General features: G+C 37.0%; 1 protein-coding gene across 2 annotated transcripts in view; it reads left to right on the top strand.

Moving 5' to 3' along the window:
• RNF130 (ring finger protein 130) overlaps positions 1-22,501 on the top strand; it is a 108,933-nt gene that overhangs the window by 53,334 nt on the left and 33,098 nt on the right. For both annotated transcript variants that reach the window (XM_081233883.1, XM_081233882.1), the window contains exon 3: positions 2,280-2,530. In XM_081233883.1, the coding sequence (XP_081090009.1) occupies positions 2,280-2,530 (251 nt within the window). The remainder of the gene's footprint in view (positions 1-2,279; positions 2,531-22,501) is intronic.

Here is a 22,501-nt window from a genome sequence, read left to right as displayed (position 1 = left end):
GAGCCCGCCAAGATTCACCTCATTAGAACAAAAGACTCCCATCACCCAGGGAATTCCAAGGGTTTTAGGAGCTCTGTGTCAGGAACCAAGGTCAGAGACCTAATATTAGAACAAAAGATGCTCCTAGGGCTGTCACTTAGGAAGTTGCAAGGGTTTTAGGAGCTTTGTCCCAGGAACCAGGGACAGAGACCAATATGTATCTTTTCTACTATTTCACAGCAGATAATTTTCCACTCTCTTTGCAAGGTGAACATTAAGGAGCCTTGATGATAGGATATGCTCAATAAATACTGTTGAAGGGATGGTTGAAATAATTAAATGCTTCTTCTCCCAAACAGCTTTCCAATTAAAATTAGGTGGTGCTCATTTAGTGTTGTTTGAATGAATGACATTCCATGGATTGGTTCCCTTGGCTACCTGTGCAGCTTTCCCAGCTCTTTTTCCAGCTTGAGTCTTCAAGAGGGAGCCTCAGAACTGATTTCTAAAACCATTTGTACCTGGTGTGATTATAAAGCAATGAGACTGATTGTCGTGTGTTGTTTGTGGGATCCGTCTCAGTTACTTTATAGCCATACCTGGTATCTTATACTGCAGATCATTGCCTGTTGAACAACATTTTAAAAGCACTTAAGGTTTCTAAATGGAAATTTTAAATGGTTTAGCATCGTTTTATGATTTTTTTTCTGACTTACTGATCAGAACTCTTACTTCAGAAAGATAATTAGAGTTAACTTTGTTGCTTGCTTTAATTTTGCAGTTTTCTTTCTGTTTTTGGATTTTTAATCAGTATTCTGATAAACTGCTGATAAATTCTGATGAAATGACTGGCACAATTTTGAATAAGGTTATACAAAGGTGTATGTTCCATTGGGTTAAGCTTCTCATAAAACTTTTTATTATTAAATTTCTTTTCAGTTGTATATGGTCTTTTGGCTGCACATTGTACAAGGATAGTCCTTTTAGTTAAATATGATGAATGAAACATATAAACTAAATATTTAGTAGTAGTAGTCATTGAAGCCTTCGAAAGGGCAAGTTTGGGGGGTTTTTATTTTGTTTTGGTGGTTTACATTTATATGCACAAACTTTATTCAGATTTAAGTAAGTGGTTATAATTTTCTCTTTCCCAAAATAAAATGTCTGTTCTTCTCCCTTTGACCCCCACGGTCTCGGGGCTCTTTGAAGAAGGCCTATTGTAAAAGTTGCATGTTGCCACAGGCAGCTTCACCTTATGAAAGGATGATCACTGACAGCTGGATTGGTGGTAGAAAGGCTTCTCTTTTTGCTTAAAAGAAAGTGGGAAATTATTCCCTTTCTGGAGAAGGAAAGGGATAGAAATTTCATGCTGTGCATAGGAGAGAGAGTCACTTGGCTTTCCTGTATTACTGCTTATGTAATTGAAAGAACTGGACGACTAGGAGAGCAACTTACAAACATCCTTATGAGTAACTTAGTGGCTGTAGCGGAACCTCTGGACAGCTGTTAGAAGCTGCAAGTATTTTGATGCCAGACTAGTCCAGACTTTTGAAGTTTGGACATTTCTCAGGAAGGGTTTGATTTCCACAGGATTTCTGGGGTAAATGAAAAAGGAACCTTCCTCCAGTCCGACCTACACATAGAATCAAAGTTAGTTTCAACTGTTATTGATTGAAGATACCACCATTTGGCATTTCGCTGTTGGAACTCTATTATCAGATTTGTGTTCTAAGCCAGTGAAATTATAAAACTGTATATCCTGTACTTCTGCTTCTTTCTATTCCTTGTGCTAGTTCTACACACAGTAGGTGCTCCATAAACATTTGTAAGAAAGATTAATGTAAAAAGTACCAATTTTTGTACTATGTTTTTCACCTTTTTATAAGGAGTTGGGACTCTCAAAAGAACATTTTAAAGATGGAAAAGGTTTTACAGTGAAAACCTGCCATGATTTTATCACATTTCTATTGGTGTATAATACAGTGCTGTGTACCATCTTTTGTTACATTTGGCTGATTTAATAATCTCTTTTAAATATAGTTGTAAGATAAATTAATATGGTTCTTAACACTGCAATCATTTTATGCTTCAAGTGCGCTTAAGTCTTAAGTAGTACACAACAAGTTTGTGGTCCCACTTGGTGCCAGCATACCCAACTGCAACTTCATTTCATTTGAAAAGTTGAATCTGCAAACCCTTGCCATTAGCAAAAATTACAGTAGTTTTGCTAAGTAGCATTTTTATATATTTGATCTATAAATTTTAAATGTCACTTGAGTATATATATTTATTTTACATTACAGGCACTGGAGATATTATTGCTGTCATGATTACAGAATTGAGGGGTAAGGATATTTTGAGTTACCTGGAGAAAAACATCTCTGTACAAATGACAATAGCAGTTGGAACTCGAATGCCGCCAAAGAACTTCAGCCGTGGCTCTCTAGTCTTCGTGTCAATATCCTTTATTGTTTTGATGATTATTTCTTCAGCATGGCTTATATTCTACTTCATTCAGAAGATCAGGTACACAAATGCCCGGGACAGGAACCAGGTGAGCTACCGGTACTCTGTATTGCTTGATGCTTACTGGCCGTAATTCATAGACATCTGTTATAATCATACGTAATATGAATATTTTTTCATTAAAAAAAGTGGTAACCCTCAGTCATTTTAATATGTCGAAAACGTATCTACACAAGTATTTTAAGGATATTTGAAATACCTAAATGGAGAAATTATTAAATTTACAGTGATCACTTGGAATATTTCAGGTAAATGGTTACCTTAATATCATAGTGTGATCTAGCTAATTCCGGTAATTTGAAGAAATATACAAAGTTGCATTTTTAAGCTGGTAACATTTGTTGTCAGTGGCAGGGGCGTTGGAAGGTTGGGGGAGGGAGACTTTTCACTATATATATTTTTGTTCCATGTGAAATTTTTTTCCCATGTGAATTTTGAACTATGTATTATCTATTCAGAAAAAATAAATTAAAAATAAATTATCTGTCCTATTTAAGCTTAGCCATGGGGCAGTGATGAGGTGGGGAAGGACCAATAGAAGAGATATATCTAGATAGTCATCCTAGAAATTCCATTGACCAGTGCAGTGGATTTCAGATGAATGAATAGAGACACAGAAAAGACAATATACTGCCCTGTAGTAAAGGGCTTGCAGATGGTTTTCTGTGAGTTTATTACTTAGTTTGTTTGATGTGCTATATATAGAATATCTACCCTGGAGCCAGGTTTGAGGTATTAGGTCCCATTACCAGTCCTATGCTTTTCTAGGACACTAAGAAGTAAATTGCTTGGAGAGTGGTTTGAAGACAATTTTTATATAACACCATCCTCTCCTCAGAGTACATCTAAGTCCCCATTGCGGGGTGTGAAATTTTCATCCTTCCTCATTCTAGTGAAAAGAGCACAGACTTGGGTGTGGAGTTCAAATCCTGACCTTACCACCAGTTTGCCCTTGTCCCTCTTGCACAGTTTTTTAAGCTTCTCAACTTGTTTCTGCATCTGAAAATATGTATAAAATATTTGAAAACTCTAATTTATTGAACATTTGTGTGCCAGGCTCTGTGCATCATCCTGTACATCTTTAAAATTTTTTTTTTTTTTTTTTTTTTTTTGCGGTACGCGGGCCTCTCACCGTTGTGGCCTCTCCCGCTGCGGAGCACAGGCTCCGGACGCGCAGGCTCAGCGGCCATGGCTGACGGGCCCAGCCGCTCCGCGGCATGTGGGATCCTCCCAGACCGGGGCACGAACCCCTGTCCCCTGCATCGGCAGGCGGACTCCCAACCACTGCGCCACCAGGGAAGCCCTTTAAAATTTTTATCATGATAATTTTTATTATTTATAATTTCAGACTTACAGAAAGTTACAAGAGTAATATAAAGTATTTCCTTGCCCCAATTCTCCAACTGTTAACATCTTACCATATTTCCTTTTTAACCATTTGAGAGTAAGTTTGAGATAAGATGCCCCTTTACCCTTAAATACTTCGTTGTGTACTTTCTAAAAGCAAGAACATTCTCTTATATAACCACAGTGTATGATTATCAAAATAATGAAATTAACATTAATATCATTATCTGATCTATAGACCTTTTCTAAGTTTTGTGAAATTATCTTAATAATGTCCTTTATAGCAAAGAAACCCTGGATTGATCCAATCAAATTGTATGTTGTGTTCAGTTGTCACGTCTCTTTTAATCTGTTTCATGACATTGACATTATTGAAGAGTACAGGCCAGTTGTTTTGGATTTCAGCTTGTCTGATGTCTGATGTTCCTTCATGATTAGATCCAGGTTATATGCATTTTTGTCAGGAATACCAGTCCTTTACATTTGTTAGTTTTTTATTTTGAGATAGGTGTAATTTCACATACGTTTGTGAGAAATAATACAGAGAGATCCCAAATACCCTTCACCCATTTTCTCCCAGTGGTAAAATCTTGCATAACTATAGTATATATCACAACCAGGATGTCAACATTGATGCAATCCACTGATCTTATTCAGATTTCTCCAGTTAAACTTGTGCTGGTGTGTGTATAGTTCTGTGCAGTTTCAGGTGACCACCTCCACAGTCAAGATACAGACCCATTATCACAAGGATCCCTTGTGCAAATTCTTTTATAGCCACAGCCACCTCTCTCCTACACCCCTGCCTAACCCCTGACTACACTAGTCTGTTACCCACTTTGTAGTTTTATCACTTCAAGAATGCTATATAAATGGAATCACATAATATTTAACTTCTAGAGTTTAGATTTCTTCATCTAACGTAATTCCCTTGAGATCCTTCCAAATTGTTACATGTCAATAGTTTATTCCTTTTTATTGCTGAGTAGTATTCTACGGCTTGGATGTACTATAACTTGGTTAACGAAGTTGTTTCCAGTTTTGGCTATTATAAATAAAGTGACTATGAACATTCATGTACAGGTTTTTGTGTGAACATGAGTTTTCATTTCCTTGGCATAAATGTTCAAGAGTGCAATTTTTGAGTTATTAGGATAAGCACATATTTAATTTTGTAAGAAACTGCCATACTCTTTTCCCAAGCAGCTGTACTATTTTACATTCCCAGTAGAGATGTATCCCTGATACAGTTCCTCTGCATCCTTGACAGCGTTTGGTGTTGTCACTATTTTTCATTTTAGTGATTCTGATAGGTGTATAGTAATATCTCTTTTATGATTTTAATTTGCATTTCTCCAATGACTACTGATGTTGAACATCTTTCATGTGCTAAATGCCACCTGTATATCCTCTTCAGTGAAATGTTTATTCGTGTCTTTTACCCATTTTCTACTGGGTTGTTTGTTTTTTACTGTTGAGTTTTGAGAGTCCTTCATACATTCTAAATACAAGTCTTGTCAGAACTGTGGTTTGCGAATATTTTCTCCCAGTTTCTCCCAGAATCTTTTGAAGAGCAAAATTTTTAATTTCGATGAAGCTTAATTTATCAGTTTTTCCTTTTATAAATTGTGCTTTTGCTGGCAAGTCTAAAAACTCTTTGACTACCCCTAGATACCAAAGATTTTCTAATTTTTTTCAAAAAGTTTTACATTTAAGTCCATGATCCATTTTGAATTAATTTTTGTGTAAAGTGTGAGGTTTAGGTTCAGGTTCCTTTTTTTGCTTATGTCTGTCCAGTATTGCACCTTTGTCAAAACCACAAAGCTTGATTCCTTGCCCAATCTTTTCCGCCTTCTTTCCAATTCTTGTTTCCCAGCAACAAGTCACCTCTTTCAACTCTTTTATCTGTTCCTTCTGTTATTAACTTCATATAACTAAGTAGCATGCTATACTCCTTTTTAAAATAAATTAAAGGTGTTTTTTAAGTATATTGCCATCATGAAAGAGTGAAAGTAAAATGATCAAGAGTAGCTCTAAAAGGGTGTTCTTGACAAGAAAACCCTAAAATATTGGTTTGAATGTAGCGCATCTCAAGGACTTTTGAAAAAAGCAAATGGTTTGTCCCAGGAGCCTGCTCTTTGACGGTACTGCTTTAATTAGCACCCACCATGGGGCCTGTGTGTGATGAAGGACTCAGCATAGTCACCATCTGGCGCAGGCCACAAACGGGAACTGGTTTTGCGGCTGACTGCGCGCAGACTTCCTAAGCATTCTTCTCTCCAGACGCTGCTGTAGCAGAGTGGTATTCTGACCTTTGTTCCTCCTTCCGTTTTTCCTAAGGTTGAGAAGCACTTGATGACATTTTTATGTGGCTTAAAAAGCTTAGCTTATTAAAGTTTAATACGAAGATGGCAGCAGCTCAACTGGTTGAAACCTTTGGCTATTTTAAAAGAGAAACCAGAACTATTAGTGAAGAAAAATAAGTGAGTTTACGGAGACTCATTTTCTCCCACAAACTGTCATCGTGAAGCAGTTCTTTCTACAGAATATGCTACCAAAGAGAACCATGTGTTGTGAATAACTTTCTAAGCACAGTGTAATGTACACAACTGACACCATTTTACATTGGAAATAAGAATCTAATGCTTTGGCTTTTTAGTGTATGCCAGGTGTCTATGGTTGCTCTTCTTGAAAACTTGTTAGAATATATCTGAATACAAATAGGTCAGATGATGGCTGATGGTAAACTTAAATGTCACCTTCTAATAAGACAGTGATAGTTATTGTACACAAGAGGATAGATGTTTGGTGTGTTTTATTGAAAGGGTACTTAAGGTTTTTCTGAGAAATGTAAACTTGTTCACAATTACATAGTTAATATTGTACCCTTAATTTCAAAGTGGTCAAGTTTGACAAACCAGAACAATAAAACTTTTATTTTACTGTTGAGGAATAAGACAGGTATTAAAAATTCCATAACCTAGGACTACTGAGTTTAGAAGGTCTTCTTACGAAAATCCCCTGTGAAAATGCATATGGTTTTAAGGTATTTAAAACTCGTTATAGCTTCTTGCCAGAATGTGTATGCAGTATTCTTAGACTTTATACATATCTCAAGGTTACTGAAATGAAATACGCTTTTGCTGCCCATTTTATCTCGGAAGATAGCTAACTGAAGAATACACTTGCACGTGCGAGTATGGAAGAACACTGAATGTTCTTCAGAGGAAGGCTAGTACTTTGCATATATAATCTTCAAAAATGGTGGGTTCAAAAGTCTTTTCCTTCCAGATTGGAAGGGGAGAAGTTATTGTGCATACTGTCAAGGTTTTTCCCCTAGGAAAAGATTATGTAGTCAAAAAGGGACAGATTTCTTCATAGTTGGATGGTAGATTGAATTTTATTATGTTTTTTAGGGATTGACAATTCCAGAAGAACTAGAAAAGGAAACTAGATCTTTGAACTGAGAATGTATTATTTTACCACTTTTTAAGTATATTGCAAGTGTTCTATCTTCTTTTTCATGTCTTGCTATTATGATCAATTTACATAAATAAATACCACTTTCTATATTCAGAGACTATATGCCTTCTAAACATTATATCAAAGCTTAAGACTTTGTTTTTCTAGCACAAAATATTTTCTTGAGGGCTTCCCTGGTAGCACAGTGGTTGGGAGTCCGCCTGCCGATGCAGGGGACACGGGTTCGTGCCCCAGTCTGGGAGGATCCCACGTGCCACAGAGCGGCTGGGCCCGTGGGCCATGGCCGCTGGGCCTGTGCGTCCGGAGCCTGTGCTCCGCAGCGGGAGAGGCCACAGCAGTGAGAGGCCCGCGTACCAAAAAAAAAAAAAAAAAAAAAAAATTTTTTTCTTGAGATCAGAGTGTTTCTAAGATATTCAGTTCTACATCCTTGGGGTTTAGCACAGGGCCTGGCATGTCACAGTATCTCAGTAAATGCTTAAATGAATTAAAGAATGAGATTACATTCTATTGGGAAGGCAGACAGGTGTAATCAAAATACCGTGTAGTATAAGAGTTATTCTTTTGGGGGCTTCCCTGGTGGCGCAGTGGTTGGGAGTCCGCCTGCCAATGCAGGGGACACGGGTTTGTGCCTCAGTCCAGGAAGATCCCACATGCCGCGGAGCGGCTGGGCCCATGAGCCGTGGCCGCTGGGCCTGCGCGTCCGGAGCCTGTGCTCCACAGCGGGAGAGGCCACAACAGTGAGAGGCTTGCGTACCGCAAAAAAAAAAAAAAAAAAAAAAAAGAGTTATTCTTTTGGAGCAGAGTGATATTACTAGAGTATTATCCAGAGGAGGTAGTGACATTTGAGCTGAATTTTAAAGGATGAATAAGACTTCGTCAGACAGGAACTGGGTGGAAATTCAGGCAAAGGGATCATTTTCCATAGAGCTGTGGGGAGATAAAAGGAGAGACAGAAGAGTTGAATGGCTTCAGAAATAGTAGGGAGGAGACCTGAGACTGAACTGATACTGGATGAGCATATTGACACTAGAAGATGAAGGGCTTGACTCTCATGCTGAAAAATTTAGACTTTACTCTCTAAGCAGTAAGGAGTCATCAAAGGTTTTTTAGCAGTGGAGTGATAGATTTTTTTCTATTAGGAGAGGCTTGGGGGAAAGAGTTCTTAAAGAGGAAAATATTGAAAAGCAAAGGAAAATAATATTAATAAAGCAAGGGCATGTAGAGAGCTGGGGGAGGGATAGGGGCACAGACAAATGGTTACCTTGGAAAACTGTTGGGGATACTTTTCAGGCAAAAGAGAAAAAGGTAGTAGTGATGAGAGTGAATGAAAGAAGGTGCTGACTACAAGACAGTTATTTCAGTCAGGGAAAAATTATATTTACAGCACCTGAATTTCACCTGTGTCTAAAAGAAGAAAGCCTTATTATCTGCTGATATAGACCTAATTCTGTATCTATGGGAGAGTTCTGATGACTGAACAGAAACCGGAGATGAGTCTCATTAAAGTGACCTGCCATCAATATATTGTGAACCATCTGGCTTTGAACAGATCATTCCTGTTAAATTAAGCAGTATGAGTTGTTTTAAATTGTTTTCTACCGATTTAAAACTTTTGGATACTCTGCATCCAAATATAGAATAGTGTTCACATTGGTATTCTTGATGTCTTTAACCAAGTGAAATAAATTAATCTAGCCCTTGATGATCAATATCCCTTCATATTTTATAAGATGGGAAGTCTTTTAGGCATTTATAATGGAAAAAGAACTGGACTAGAAAGTCAGGAGACCAAAGTTTCTGGTCCCAGCACTTTTACTAACTTTAGATAGATCACCTTAGTTCTCTCTGGATTTGGGTTTTCTCCTTTGTATAATAAAATGATGCATCCCTGTGGTTTTGTCCCATTCTGTAATGTTCTGTGTGTGGTGAGGTGGAAACTTGAGTAACTTTGTTAACTGAAGTCAGAAGTATGGAGAATATGAGTGGGGAGAGGGTTGTGGGAAATGCTTTGGAAGCCAGGGTTGGTAGTTTATACTTAGTATAGTGAGTCTCAAATTTTAGTAGGCAAAAGAGTCATGTGGGGGCACTTTTTCCCCCTCCTTCCCCTCCTCTTTTTCTTCTCCTCCTCCTCCTCCTCCTTTACTTTCAAAAACTGCAGATTCCCAAGACACCTCCCCCCTCCAGTCTTTTCAGGAAGTCTGGATAGGACATACTTACCAGCTCTCAATCTGAGCAAATTACTTAATCTCTCTGTGCCTCAATTTCCTCTTCTATAAAATGGGAATAATGTAATTCTTTCTCATAAAATGATTGTGAAGGTGTCATGAGTCAGTACATGTGAAGGACTTACCACAGTACCTAGCACATGGTATGTACTGAATAAATCTTAGTTACTATAAATATCATCATTATTTCATATTATTATTAAGTACTTGGCATGGTAGTCAGGTGACGGTAAGGGATCTTAAAAGAAAATGATCTTCACAAAAGGAATTTTTGCTTCATCTTAGATATTTGAGAGTCAGCATGATGCAAATAGTATTAAAATCAAGAGGTGAGGGGAAAATGGCTTTTAGACAGATCCAAGTAAGAGAACAAAATCATAGCTGAGATATACCTGTCACAATGTGATGGGAAATGTTGAGGGAGGTATTTAAAACTCAAGGGATGGTCCAAAAGAAGGTAGTTAACACAGAAGCCAAGTTCCAAGAAAAATACTACAATGAAGATATTTAACATTATTATCAAACACAAGGAAAAGATGTTTTTTACTTTTGCTGCAGGACGTTTTGAAAGTTCAGAAGTGGAAGTGATGATATATCTAAATATTTATGGGAGATCTCTAATTAGGTGCCCTACATACATTCAGATCAACTTGCTGAAGCTGAACTCCTCCCATCAGTGCCTGCTCTCCTCTCTCTGCCAGTCTCTCATCTACCGTGATGCCTCTCCCACATAGCCAGTCACTAACTAGAAAGCTGGGATGGCCATTCTTGACTTCCCTCTCTTCTCATTCCCCCGCATCAGTCAGTCATTAGGTTCTGTCAGTCGTACCCCCTAAATCTTTCTTACTTTGTCCTCTCCTCTTGCCCCACTACTACTTGCCTAATTCAAGCCCTACTTATCTCTCTGAAGTACTAGACTCTACCTGGTCTCTCTGTCTCCAGTCTTTTCTGTGTCACATACATTCTTCTCTGGAAGTCAGATCTGAATTCTCCAAAATTCATATCTCATCATGGAACTCTTTTGTTTAAAAATCTTCAGTACAATTCTGATCTGAGCAGGATGGAAGTAGTGGGTATTTTGTTTAATCTTCCCAAATCCCTTTAAAAAATACAAAGAACAACTAGGATAGCAAAAGGAAAAACCCACAGCATCTTCAATGATGCCAAGGAGCAGCGTACCTCCAAGAACTTCTGGAAAAGGAGTGGTCACGCCAGACAACTAGCAGCAGCAAGACCTGCACTGTAGCTCCAAGAAAAGGAGCCAAAAGAAGAAAAGGGTGGTCCTAAGAACCAGAAATCAGAAGGAAAGGGCTCAGAGGGGAAACCTCAGCAAATAAATCTGAGAACAACTGGTAAAATAGATACAGCACCACAGACTCTAAGTTGTAAACAATTGAAAAAAAGACCTTGGAAACCCATTAAGGAACTTTAGGGAACACAGGGTGGTGGGGCAGCCTCAGCCCTTGAGGCAGTCAGTAACACACATGAGCATACACACTCAGCCTGGATGGATAGATGGATGGATGGATGGATCAATCTAGGTAAACACTTTAAAACTGTGTAAAATCTATATGAGAAAAACTACAAAACACTCCTGAAAGACGTATATACTTAAATATATATACTGTATATATACAGTATATACTTAAATGGAAAAGACACCTTCTTCCTATTGAATATAATCATTCAATACAATGAATGTATCAGTTCTTCCTAAATTCATTCATAAGTTTAACTTAAGCCCAATAAAATTATTTTCAGATATTTTTCTGGGGTTAGATAAGGTAATTATAAAATTTATTTAGAAGAATAAGTAATGAAGAAAAAAATCCTGAAAAAGAGGAGCAGTGAACAGGTGGCTAGCCACACCAAGTTTTATAATACCTAATAAAGCCTCTTATTTAAAAGACTGTTAAGAGTTAATCCATGAATAAACAGAGCAATAGAACAAAATGCAAAATCCAAAAAATAGACACAACTGAGTGTTGAAATTTAATACAAAGCATCATCTCAAATCAGTGGAGAAATATGAACTTTTTAATAAATGGTGTGGGACAATTGGAAAAAGACAAAATCAGATCCATTCCTCAGTTGTACACCAGGATAAATTTCAAATGAAGCAGAGATCTAATTATAAACAATAAAACTACACATATTAGGAGAAAATGAAGGCTAAATTTTCCTTTTTGATGGAGAATTTGGAAAACTTTGAATTACGGCTCAAAATCCAGTAGAGTAATAAAGATGATTGATGAATTTGACTATTTTTTAAAGGAAAAATCCAAAAAATGAGTGACAAAAAAGATATTTGCAATTTACATTATAGACAAAGGGTTAATGACACTGATATATAAAGAAGACCTCCCCCCCAAAAAAAGACAGAAAACCTGATAGAAAAAAATGGGCAAAAAAATAAATAAATAGTTCACCAGAAAGAAATGCAAATAGTTCTTAAAATGTTAAAAGATGTTCAGCCACATTCATAAGTTAAATATGACTTAAAACCAAAGTGAGATACACAGTCATAAGTTAAATATGACTTAAAACCAAACTAAGATTTCTTATTAATCAGTGCAGGGGAAAAAAATATTCTAAGGTTTGACAACATACTTTCTTGACGAGGTTATAGGGGAAACAAGCATACTCATACATTGATGATGAGAATGCAAAATGGTACAGTTCCTGTGGTGGGGAAGTGGGAATCTGTAATATCTTGCAAAATGCATGTGCACTTATCCTTTGTCTTAGTAACCTCACTAGTAGGAAATTAGCCTGATATTGAACTTGCAAAAGTAAAAAATGACATATTTGTTATACAGTTCACTCTGATATTATTTACAATAACAAAAGGCTTGAAACATTCAAATGTCCATCAATAGGAGTTTGCTTGAATAAACTAGTACTCTACACATGAAATACTCTAAATGCAATGGAGTAGTGTATAGCTGTAAAAGAGAATGGTTTCTAAAGCTCTCTGGATGTTGCTATGGGGTGACCTCTTAGTGCAGAACAGTTTTAGCATACCAATTTATTGTAAGAAGGGGGGACCATGAAAACATTGATATATATATATATAGATAGATATACATATCACATATATACATATATTCACACGTACATAATGTGTGTTTATTTTCAAAAGGAAACAATGTAAGGATAAAGCAAAAATTAACATAAAGAGTTGTTATTTGGGGGGAAGGGAACAGGATGGAGGAGATAGAGATTGATGAGACTTCCCTGTACTGGTTTTATAGTTTTGACTTCAGAACCATCTAAATGTTTTAGATGTTATTTTTAAAAAACAAAAGAAATCATCAAAATTGAAAATAAATGGAACCTAAATATATTTCAAGATGATGATATAAGCACATAGAGAAAGGAATTGTTTTAGGGGACTTTTATTTGACAGTACATTTCTATTGGGATACATTCTAAGGATAAAAAAAGTCTAAGCTGGAGCTTTCAGCAGCAAGGAGGTACTTGAGAACAAGCTCTTGTAAATGTGAAACTCTGGGCCATTGATCGACAATGTTTTCAAACAATAATGATGAGGACAGGACTCATCAAGCATACCGAGTATATGGAATTTTTAAAAAGCAGCCCACAGGATAGAACCAAGATGGCGGAGTAGAAGGACATGCTCTCACTCCCTCTTGCGAGAACACCAGAATCACAACTAACTGCTGAACAGTCATCAACAGGAAGACACTGGAACTCACCAAAAAAGATAGCCCACATCCAAAGACAAAGGAGGAGCCACAATGAGACGGTAGGAGGGGTGCAATCACAATAAAATCAAATCCCATAACTGCTGGGTGGGTGACTCACAAACTGGAGAACCCTCATACGTTAGAAGTCCACCCACTGTAGTGAAGGCTCTCAGCCCCACGTCAGGCTTCCTAACCTGGGGGTCCAGCAACAGGAGGAGGAATTCCTAGAGAATCAGACTTTGAAGGCTAGCGGGATTTGACTGCAAGACTCTGACAGGACTGAGGGAAACAGAGACTCCACTCTTGGAGGGCACACACAAAGTAGTGTGCGCATGGGGACCCAGGGGAAGGAGCAGTGACCGCAGGGGAGACTGAACCGGACCTACCTGCTAGGGTTGGAGGGTCTCCTGCAGAGGCAGGGGGTGGCTGTGGCTCACTGTGAGGACAAGGACACTGGCAGCAGAAGTTCTGGGAAATACTCCTTGGCGTGAGCCCTCCTAGAGTCTGCCATTAGCCCCACCAAAGACGTGGGTAGGCTCCAGTGTTGGGTCGCCTCAGGCCAAACAACCAACAGGGAGGGAACCCAGCCCCACCCATCAGAAGACAAGCAGATTAAAGTTTTCCTGAGCTCTGCCCACCAGAGCAACACCCAGCTCTACCCACCACCAGTCCCTCCCATCAGGAAACTTGCTCAAGCCTCTAAGATAGCATCATCCACCAGAGGGCAGACAGCAGAAGCAAGAAGAACTACAGTCCTGCAGCCAGTGGAACAAAAACCACATTCACAGAAAGACAAAATGAAAAGGCAGAGGGCTATGTACCAGATGAAGGAACAAGATAAAACCCCAGAAAAACAACTAAATGAAGTGGAAATAGGCAAACTTCCAGAGAAAGAATTCAGAATAATGATAGTGAAGATGATCCAGGACCTCGGAAAAACAATGGAGGCAAAGATCAAGAAGATGCAAGAAATGTTTAACAAAAACCTAGAAGAATTAAAGAACAAACAAACAGAGATGAACAATACAATAACTGAAATGAAAACTACACTACAAGGAATCAATAGCAGAATAACTGAGGCGGAAGAACGGATAAGTGACCTGGAAGACAGAATGGTGGAATTCACTGCTGCAGAGCAGAATAAAGAAAAAAAAATGAAAAGAAATGAAGACAGCCTAAGAGACCTCTGGGACAACACTAAACGCAACAACATTCGCATTATAGCTGTCGCAGAAGGAGAAGAGAGAGAGAGAGGACCCGAGAAAATATTTGAAGGGATTATAGTGGAAAACTTCCCTAACATGGGAAAGGAAATAGCCACCCAAGTCCAGGAAGCACAGAGAGTCCAATACAGGATAAACACAAGGAGAAACATGCTAAGACATATAGTAATCAAATGGGCAAAAATTAAAGACAAAGAAAAATTATTAAAAGCAACAAGGAAAAAACAACAAAAAACATACAAGAGAAAATTATTGAGAGCAGCAAGGGAAAAATGACAAATAACATAAAAGGGAACTCCCATAAGGTTAACAGCTGATTTCTCAGCAGAAACTCTACAAGCCAGGAGGGAGTGGCATGATATACTTAAAGTGATGAAAGGGAAGAACCTACAACCAAGATTACCCTACCCGGCAAGAATCTCATTCAGATTTGATGGAGAAATCAAAAGCTTTACAGACAAGCAAAAGCTAAGAGAATTCAGCAACACCAAACCAACTCTACAACAAATGATAAAGGAACTTCTCTAAGTGGGAAACACAAGAGGAAAAAAGGACCTACAAAAACAAACCCAAAGCAATTAAGAAAATGGTCATAGGAACATACATATCGATAATTACCTTAAACGTAAATGGATTAAATGCTCCAACCAAAAGACACAGGCTTGCTGAATGGATACAAAAACAAGACCCATATATATGCTGTCTACAAGAGATCCACTTCAGACCTAGGCACACATACAGACGGAAAGTGAGGGGATGGAAAAAGATATTCCATGCAAATGGAAATCAAAAGAAAATTGGAGTAGCAATACTCATATCAGATAAAATAGACTTTAAAATAAAGAATGTTACAAGAGACAAGGAAGGACACTATATAATATGATCAAGGGATCAATCCAAGAAGAAGATATAACAGTTATATATACACCCAACATAGGAGTACCTCAGTGCATAAGGCAACTGCTAACAGCTATAGAAAAGGAAATCAACAGCACAATAATAGTGGGGGACTTTAACACCTCACACCAATGGACAGATCATCCAAACAAAATAAATAAGGAAACACAAGCTTTAAATGACACAGTAGACCAGATAGATTTAAGTGATATTTATAGGATATTCCATCCAAAAGCAGCAGATTACACTTTCTTCTCAAGTGTGCATGGAACATTCTCCAGGATAGATCACATCTTGGGTCACAAATCGAGCCTCAGTACAAGTTAAGAAAATTGAAATCATATCAAGCATCTTTTCTGGCCACAGTGCTATGAGATTAGAAATGAATTACAGGGGAAAAAAACATAAAAAACACAATCACATGGAGGCTAAACAATACGTTACTAAATAACCGAGAGATCACTGAAGAAATCAAAGAGGAAGTCAAAAAATACCTAGAGGCAAATGACAATGAAAACACGACGATCCAAAACCTATGGGATGCAGCAAAAGCAGTTCTAAGAGGGAAGTTTACAGCTATAAAGCCTACCTCAAGAAACAAGAAAAATCTCAAACAATCTAACATTTCACCTAAAGGAACTAGAGAAAGAACAAACAAAACCCAAAGTTAGCAGAAGGAAAGAAATCATCAAGATCAGACCAGAAATAAATGAAATAGAAACAAAGAAAACAATAGCAAAGATCAATAAACCTAAAAGTTGGTTCCTTGAGAAGATAAAATTGATAAACCATTAGCCAGACTCATCAAGAAAGGTAGAGGACTTGAATCAATAAAATTAGAAATGAAAAAGGAGAAGTTACAACAGACACCGCAAAAATACAAAGCATTCTAAGAGACTACTACAAACAACTCTATGCCAATAAAATGGACAACCTGGAAGAAATTCTTAGAATTTCTTCTAAATTCTTAGAAATTCTTAAATTTAAGAAATTCTCCTTAAATTCTTAGAAAGGTATAACCTTCCAAAACTGAACCAGGAAGAAGCAGAAAATATGAACAGACCAGTCACAAGTAATGAAATTGAAACTGATTTAAAATCTTCCAACAAAAAAAAGTCCAGGACCAGATGGCTTCACAGGTGAATTCTATCAAACATTTAGAGAAGAGCTAACACTGAACTCTTCTCAAACTGTTGCAAAAATTTGCAGAGGAAGGAACACTCCCAAACTCATTCTGTGAGGCCACCATCACCCTGATAACCAAAACCAGACAAAGATACTACAAAAAAAGAAAATTACAGACCGATGTCACTTATGAATATAGATGCAAAAATCCTCAACAAAATACTAGCAAACAGAATCCAACAACACATTAAAAGGATCATACACCATGGTCAAGTGGGATTTATCCCAGGGATGCAAGGATTCTTCAATATGCACAAATCAATCAGTGTGATACACCATATTAACAAATTGAAGAAGAAAAACCATATGATCATCTCAATAGATGCAGAAAAAGCTTTTGACAAAATTCAACACCCATTTATAATAAAAACTCTCCAGAAGGTGGGCATAGAGGGAACCTGCCTCAACATAATAGAGGCCATATACAACAAACCCACAGCAAACATCATTCTCAATGGTGAAAAGCTGAAAGCATTTCCACTAAGATCAGGAACAAGACAAGGATGTCCACTCTCAGCACTATTAATAAACATAGTTTTGGACGTCCTAGCCACAGCAATCAGAGAAGAAAAAGAAATAAAAGGAATCCAAACTGGAAAAGAAGAAGCAAAACTGTCACTGTTTGCAGATGACTTGACACTATACATAGAGAATCCTAAAGATGCCACCAGAAAACTACTAGAGCTAATCAATGAATTTGGTAAAGTAGCAGGATACAAAATTAATGCACAGAAATCTCTTGCAATCCTATACACTAATGATGAAAAGTCTCAAAGAGAAATTAAGGAAACACTCCCATTTACCACTGCAACAAAAAGAATAAAATACCTAGGGAGACAAAAGACCTGTATGCAGAAAACTATAAGACACTGATGAAAGAAATTAAAGATGATACCAGCAGATGGAGAGATATACCATGTTCTTGGATTGGAAGAATCAGTATTGTGAAAATGACTATACTACTCAAAGCAATCTACAGATTCAATGCAATCCCTATCAAATTACCAATGGCATTTTTTACTGGACTAGAACAAAAAATCTTAAAATTTGTTTGGAGACACAAAAGACCCCGAATAGCCAAAGCATTCTTGAGGGAAAAAAAACTGAGCTGGAGGAATCAGACTCCCTGACTTCAGACTATACTGCAAAGCTACAGTAATCAAGACAATATGGTACTGTCACAAAAACAGAAACATAGATCAATGGAACCAAGATAGAAAGCCCAGAGATAAACCCACACACCTATGGTCAACTAATCTATGACAAAAGCAAGGATATACAATGGAGAAAAAGACAGTCTCCTCAATAAGTGGTGCTGGGAAAACTGGACAGCTACATGTAAAAGAATGAAATTAGAACATTCCCTAACACCATACACAAAAATAAACCCAAAATGGATTCGAGACCTAAATGTAAGACCGGACACTATAAAACTCTTAGAGGAAAACATAGGAAGAACACTCTTTGACATAAATCACAGCAAGATCTTTTTTGATCCACCTCCTAGAGTAATGGAAATAAAAACAAAAATAAATGGGACCTAATGAAACTTCAAAGCTTTGGCACAACAAAGGAAACCATAAACAAGACAAAAAGACAACCCTCGGAATGGGAGAAAATGTTTGCAAATGAATCAACAGACAAAGGATTAATCTCCAAAATATATAAACAGCTAATGCAGCTCAATATTAAAAAGCAAACAACCCAATCCAAAAATGGGCACAAGACCTAAATAGACATTTCTCCAAAGAAGACATACAGATGGCCAAGAAGCACATGAAAAGCTGCTCAACATCACTAATTATTAGAGAAATGCAAATCAAAACTACAATGAGGTATCACCTCATACCAGTTAGAATGGGCATCAACAGAAAACCTACAAACAACAAATGCTGGAGAGGGTGTGGAGAAAAGGGAACCCTCTTGCACTGTTGGTGGGAATGTAAATTGATACAGCCACTATGGAGAACAGTATGGCGGTTCCTTAAAAAACAAAATAGAATTACCATATGATCCAGCATTCCCACTCCTGGGCATTTACCCAGAGAAAACCATAATTCAAAAAGACACATGCACCCCAATGTTCATTGCAGCACTATTTACAATAGCCAGGTCATTGAAGCAACCTAAGTGCCCATTGACAAATGAATGGATAAAGATGTGGTACATATATACAATGGAATATTAGCCATAAAAAGGAACAAAATTGCATCATTTGTTGAGACGTGGATGGATCTAGAGACTGTCATACAGAGTCAGAAAGAGAAAAATATTGTAAGTCAGAAAGAGAAAAATATTGTATATTAACACATATGTGGAACCTAGAAAAATGGTACAGATGAACTGCTTTGCAGGGCAGAAATTGAGACACAGATGTAGAGAACAAACGTATGGACAGCAAGGGGGAAAGCGACGGGGGTGGGGGTGGAGGTTTGATGAATTGGGCGATTGGGATTGACTTGTGTACACTGATGTGTATAAAATTGATGACTAATAAGAACCTGCTGTATAAAAAATTTTTTTAAAGAATTAAGAGATAAAAAAGGAAAAGAAGAATACAAATAAGCTTTAGGAAAAGGTTTACCAGTTTGGTTGGTCCACATTTTCCTTTTTATGTTTGCAAAAGACTGATGCATGATAAAAATATATGATCAATTAAGTCTAAATTTCTTTCTCTGTGTGTAAAATAGAAATTATAAAGAATAAGAAAGTATATAATCAAATATTAATTAGCAGTGTCTTTATCTTTCTAAAATATATAAAAATAATAATGTTTTAAAATAATGATACGTTTCCTTGGATTAAAAAAAGTTTGGTATTTTGGCCAAAAAAATAAATAAATAAAGCAACCCACAGTGTAAGACCGAATCATCTCTTGTGTGAGGATCTGTATTAAAGATCAGATGACTAAGATGAAAAGTTCCAAGAAGTTTATTATCCTTTAATCCTGAATTTAACTTCCCAAATTAAATTCATTTTATGTTGCAGTTCTGAGGTATCAAAAGCTTTTCTTTTCTTGATATTATATATTATCATAATAACTCAGTATACCATAGGAATTGGAATAAAACGCCAGCTTTCGTTTCTTAGGAATATACTGATAGTCACTGAAATTCATTTCTTTGTCTCTAAGCTTATTTTATTTTAAAGAGTATATATTTTATCATGAAAAAGAAAATTGACGACCTCTTTTGAAAGATAGTTATTTTGTCTAATTTTTCTTTTGAAAACAGAAACATCACTAAACAGTGATGTACAGAGTATGTGAGCTAAATGGGAGTGCAACACCAATTAAGATTTGTTTTTTGAGAGCTAGAAGGTTAAACTGGCCTTTTTATTTTATATTTTTATTTTTGGTGAAGAAATGGTTTAAATGGTGTTAAATCAAATTCATATTTTGTGTCAGTGATAGAAAAATCTTAATGGATATCTATTGAATTTTCTTAAATGCAGTTTTACTGTTCCTTACTTGGGTATTTCTTTTGGTTAACTTATTGTTTCTGATTACATTTTTTACTTCACATATTTTTTTCTTTATATTCCTGGTAAAACAGCAATAAAATTCAAATATGATGTCAGCTGAGACTATATTAAAAAAATTATTGGCAAAAAAAAGTCTAAGCTGCATTTAATAGTCTTATTGTTGGTAGTATTGATTGTTATTTTGAACTATTATATGTAGATTGTAGAATAAAGCAAATAAGTAATTATGTTGATGATATTAGAAGCCAAGAATCAGAGTAAGAATAAATATTTAAAATACAGAAATTATATAATAATCCTTTAATCTTATTATTGAATTGAAAATGTCAGTATGGACTCCTGGTTTATTTTCCTTTTACTAAAAAATACAGAGCTCCTCTGTCCATGGCAACGACAACCCAGTAACAATGAGTACCTCTCTTTATAGAAGAATTCCAACTAATAAATGCAGTAGGGGACTTCCCTGGTGGCACACTGATTAAGGATCCACCTGCCAGTGCAGGGGACACATATTCTATCCCTGGTCTGGGAAGATCCCACATGCCGCAGAGCAGCTAAGCCTGTGCACCACAACTACTGAGCCTGTGCTCTAGAGCCCGCGAGCCACAACTACTGAGCCCACGTATCACAACTACCAAAGCCTGCATGCCCTAGAACCCGCAAGCCACAACTACTGAGCCCGCATGCTTCAATTACTGAAGCCCGCATGCCTAGAGCCCGTGCTCTGCCACAAGAGAAGCCACTGCAATGAGAAGCCCATGCACTGCAACAAAGAGTAGCGCCTGCTCGCCGCAACTAGAGAAAGCCTGTGGGCAGCAATGAAGACCCAGTGCAGCCAAATAAATGCAGAAGGAATGACAGAATTAGAAAATTATTTTATATTCTTAATAAAATAATGAATCTCCACTCCCACCCCATTCCACCCTCAGACTACTCTAGGATTATTTTCAAATACTATTTCCCACTCAAAAAAAAAAAAAAAAACCCAGACATCTTTGGAGAAAAGGCTTTTTTTAGGTTTAGGGAAGCAAATTTATAAGATGAGTATTGTACCAGTTAGCAAGGAAGCTATTGAAGACTACTATGGTGGTATCAAAGGGACCTAGGTGCCATCTTAAAGGAGCTCCCTATATCAGTCAAAGATGAGACTGAGCATTCAGGGAATAAATATTGCAGTTGATTGAAACTGCAGGTTGTTAGAGAACAAATTTGTTATTCTGAAAATCAGTTTTTAAAAACTGAGTCATCTATTTTTTCTGTACAGATTGTATTGCATAGTAACCAGCTAGTTGATGAGGGAAACTTCTTTATAGAAGAATTCCAACTAACAAATGAATTATAGAATTAGAAAATCACCATTTCATTACCCTCAGTGAAATGATGGATTTATAGTGCTCATCTGTGGATGCTAAAATCAGATGAAAGACTGATGGGAGCTTCATAATGGATGGATCAAGCACTTAGGACTGTCAGAACCCTTTTTCTCTTCCCTCCACTACTTCAGCACAGCTGCTGATTGTGTTTCTGTAGAATAATGCTGTAGTTGGTGGTTTGACCCCACCTACTTGTAGTCTGGGGTTTGCGAGATACCCTTTCACCTGGTTTTGTTGAAGATGTTTGTGGGCTTTTACTTTTACTCTCAAAGTTTCTCTGTGCATTTTTATGAGGAAATTTGGTAAGATTTGAAAAGGTACACTGACACCACCACCTTGTCCCAGTTGAAGGCCATTCCATCAGGCTTTTCTTCCTGTCCTTCCACTGAATGATTATTGTCGAGGCCACCATGACCTCTACTTGCCATCTCCAGTAGTCATTTCTTAGTTCTCGGGATACTTCCTCAAACTTCATACACCCAAAACTGAACTTGTGATTTCTCCTTCCAAATCTGCTCTTGCTGAATCTTCCTTATGTCATTCAATTGTGTATGTATTCTCTAAGCTGCTCGGCATCATCTTTGACCCCTTTCTTTCTCCCATATTCCACACTTAATCTATCAGTTCGCTCAGATCTACCTTCAAAATATATCCTGTATACTAACACTGAACAAAAAGGAAATTAGGAAACAATTGTATTTACAATAGCATCGAAAAGAGTAAAATATTTAAGAATAAACTTAACCAAGGAGGTAAAAGACTTACTGAAAACTACAAAATGTTGCTGAAAGAAATTAAAGATGCAAATAAATGGAAAGTCATACTATGTTCATGGATTAGAAGAATTAATATTGTTAAGATGACAATAGTACCCAGATTCAGTGCAATCCCTATCAAAATCCCAATTACTTTTTTGCAAAGATAGAAAATTCTATCCTAAAATTCATATGGAATTTCAAGGGGTCCAAATAGTCAAAACAACCATGAAAAAGAAGAACAAAGTTGGAGGTCTCAAACTTCTGGATTTAAAAACTTAGTACAAAGCTACAGTAATCAAAACAGTGTGGTGCTGG

Source organism: Mesoplodon bidens (genome assembly GCF_964165515.1).
Source record: "Mesoplodon bidens genome assembly, chromosome: 4".
NCBI lineage: Eukaryota > Metazoa > Chordata > Mammalia > Artiodactyla > Ziphiidae > Mesoplodon > Mesoplodon bidens.
This window is presented reverse-complemented; position numbering and strand designations above follow the sequence as displayed.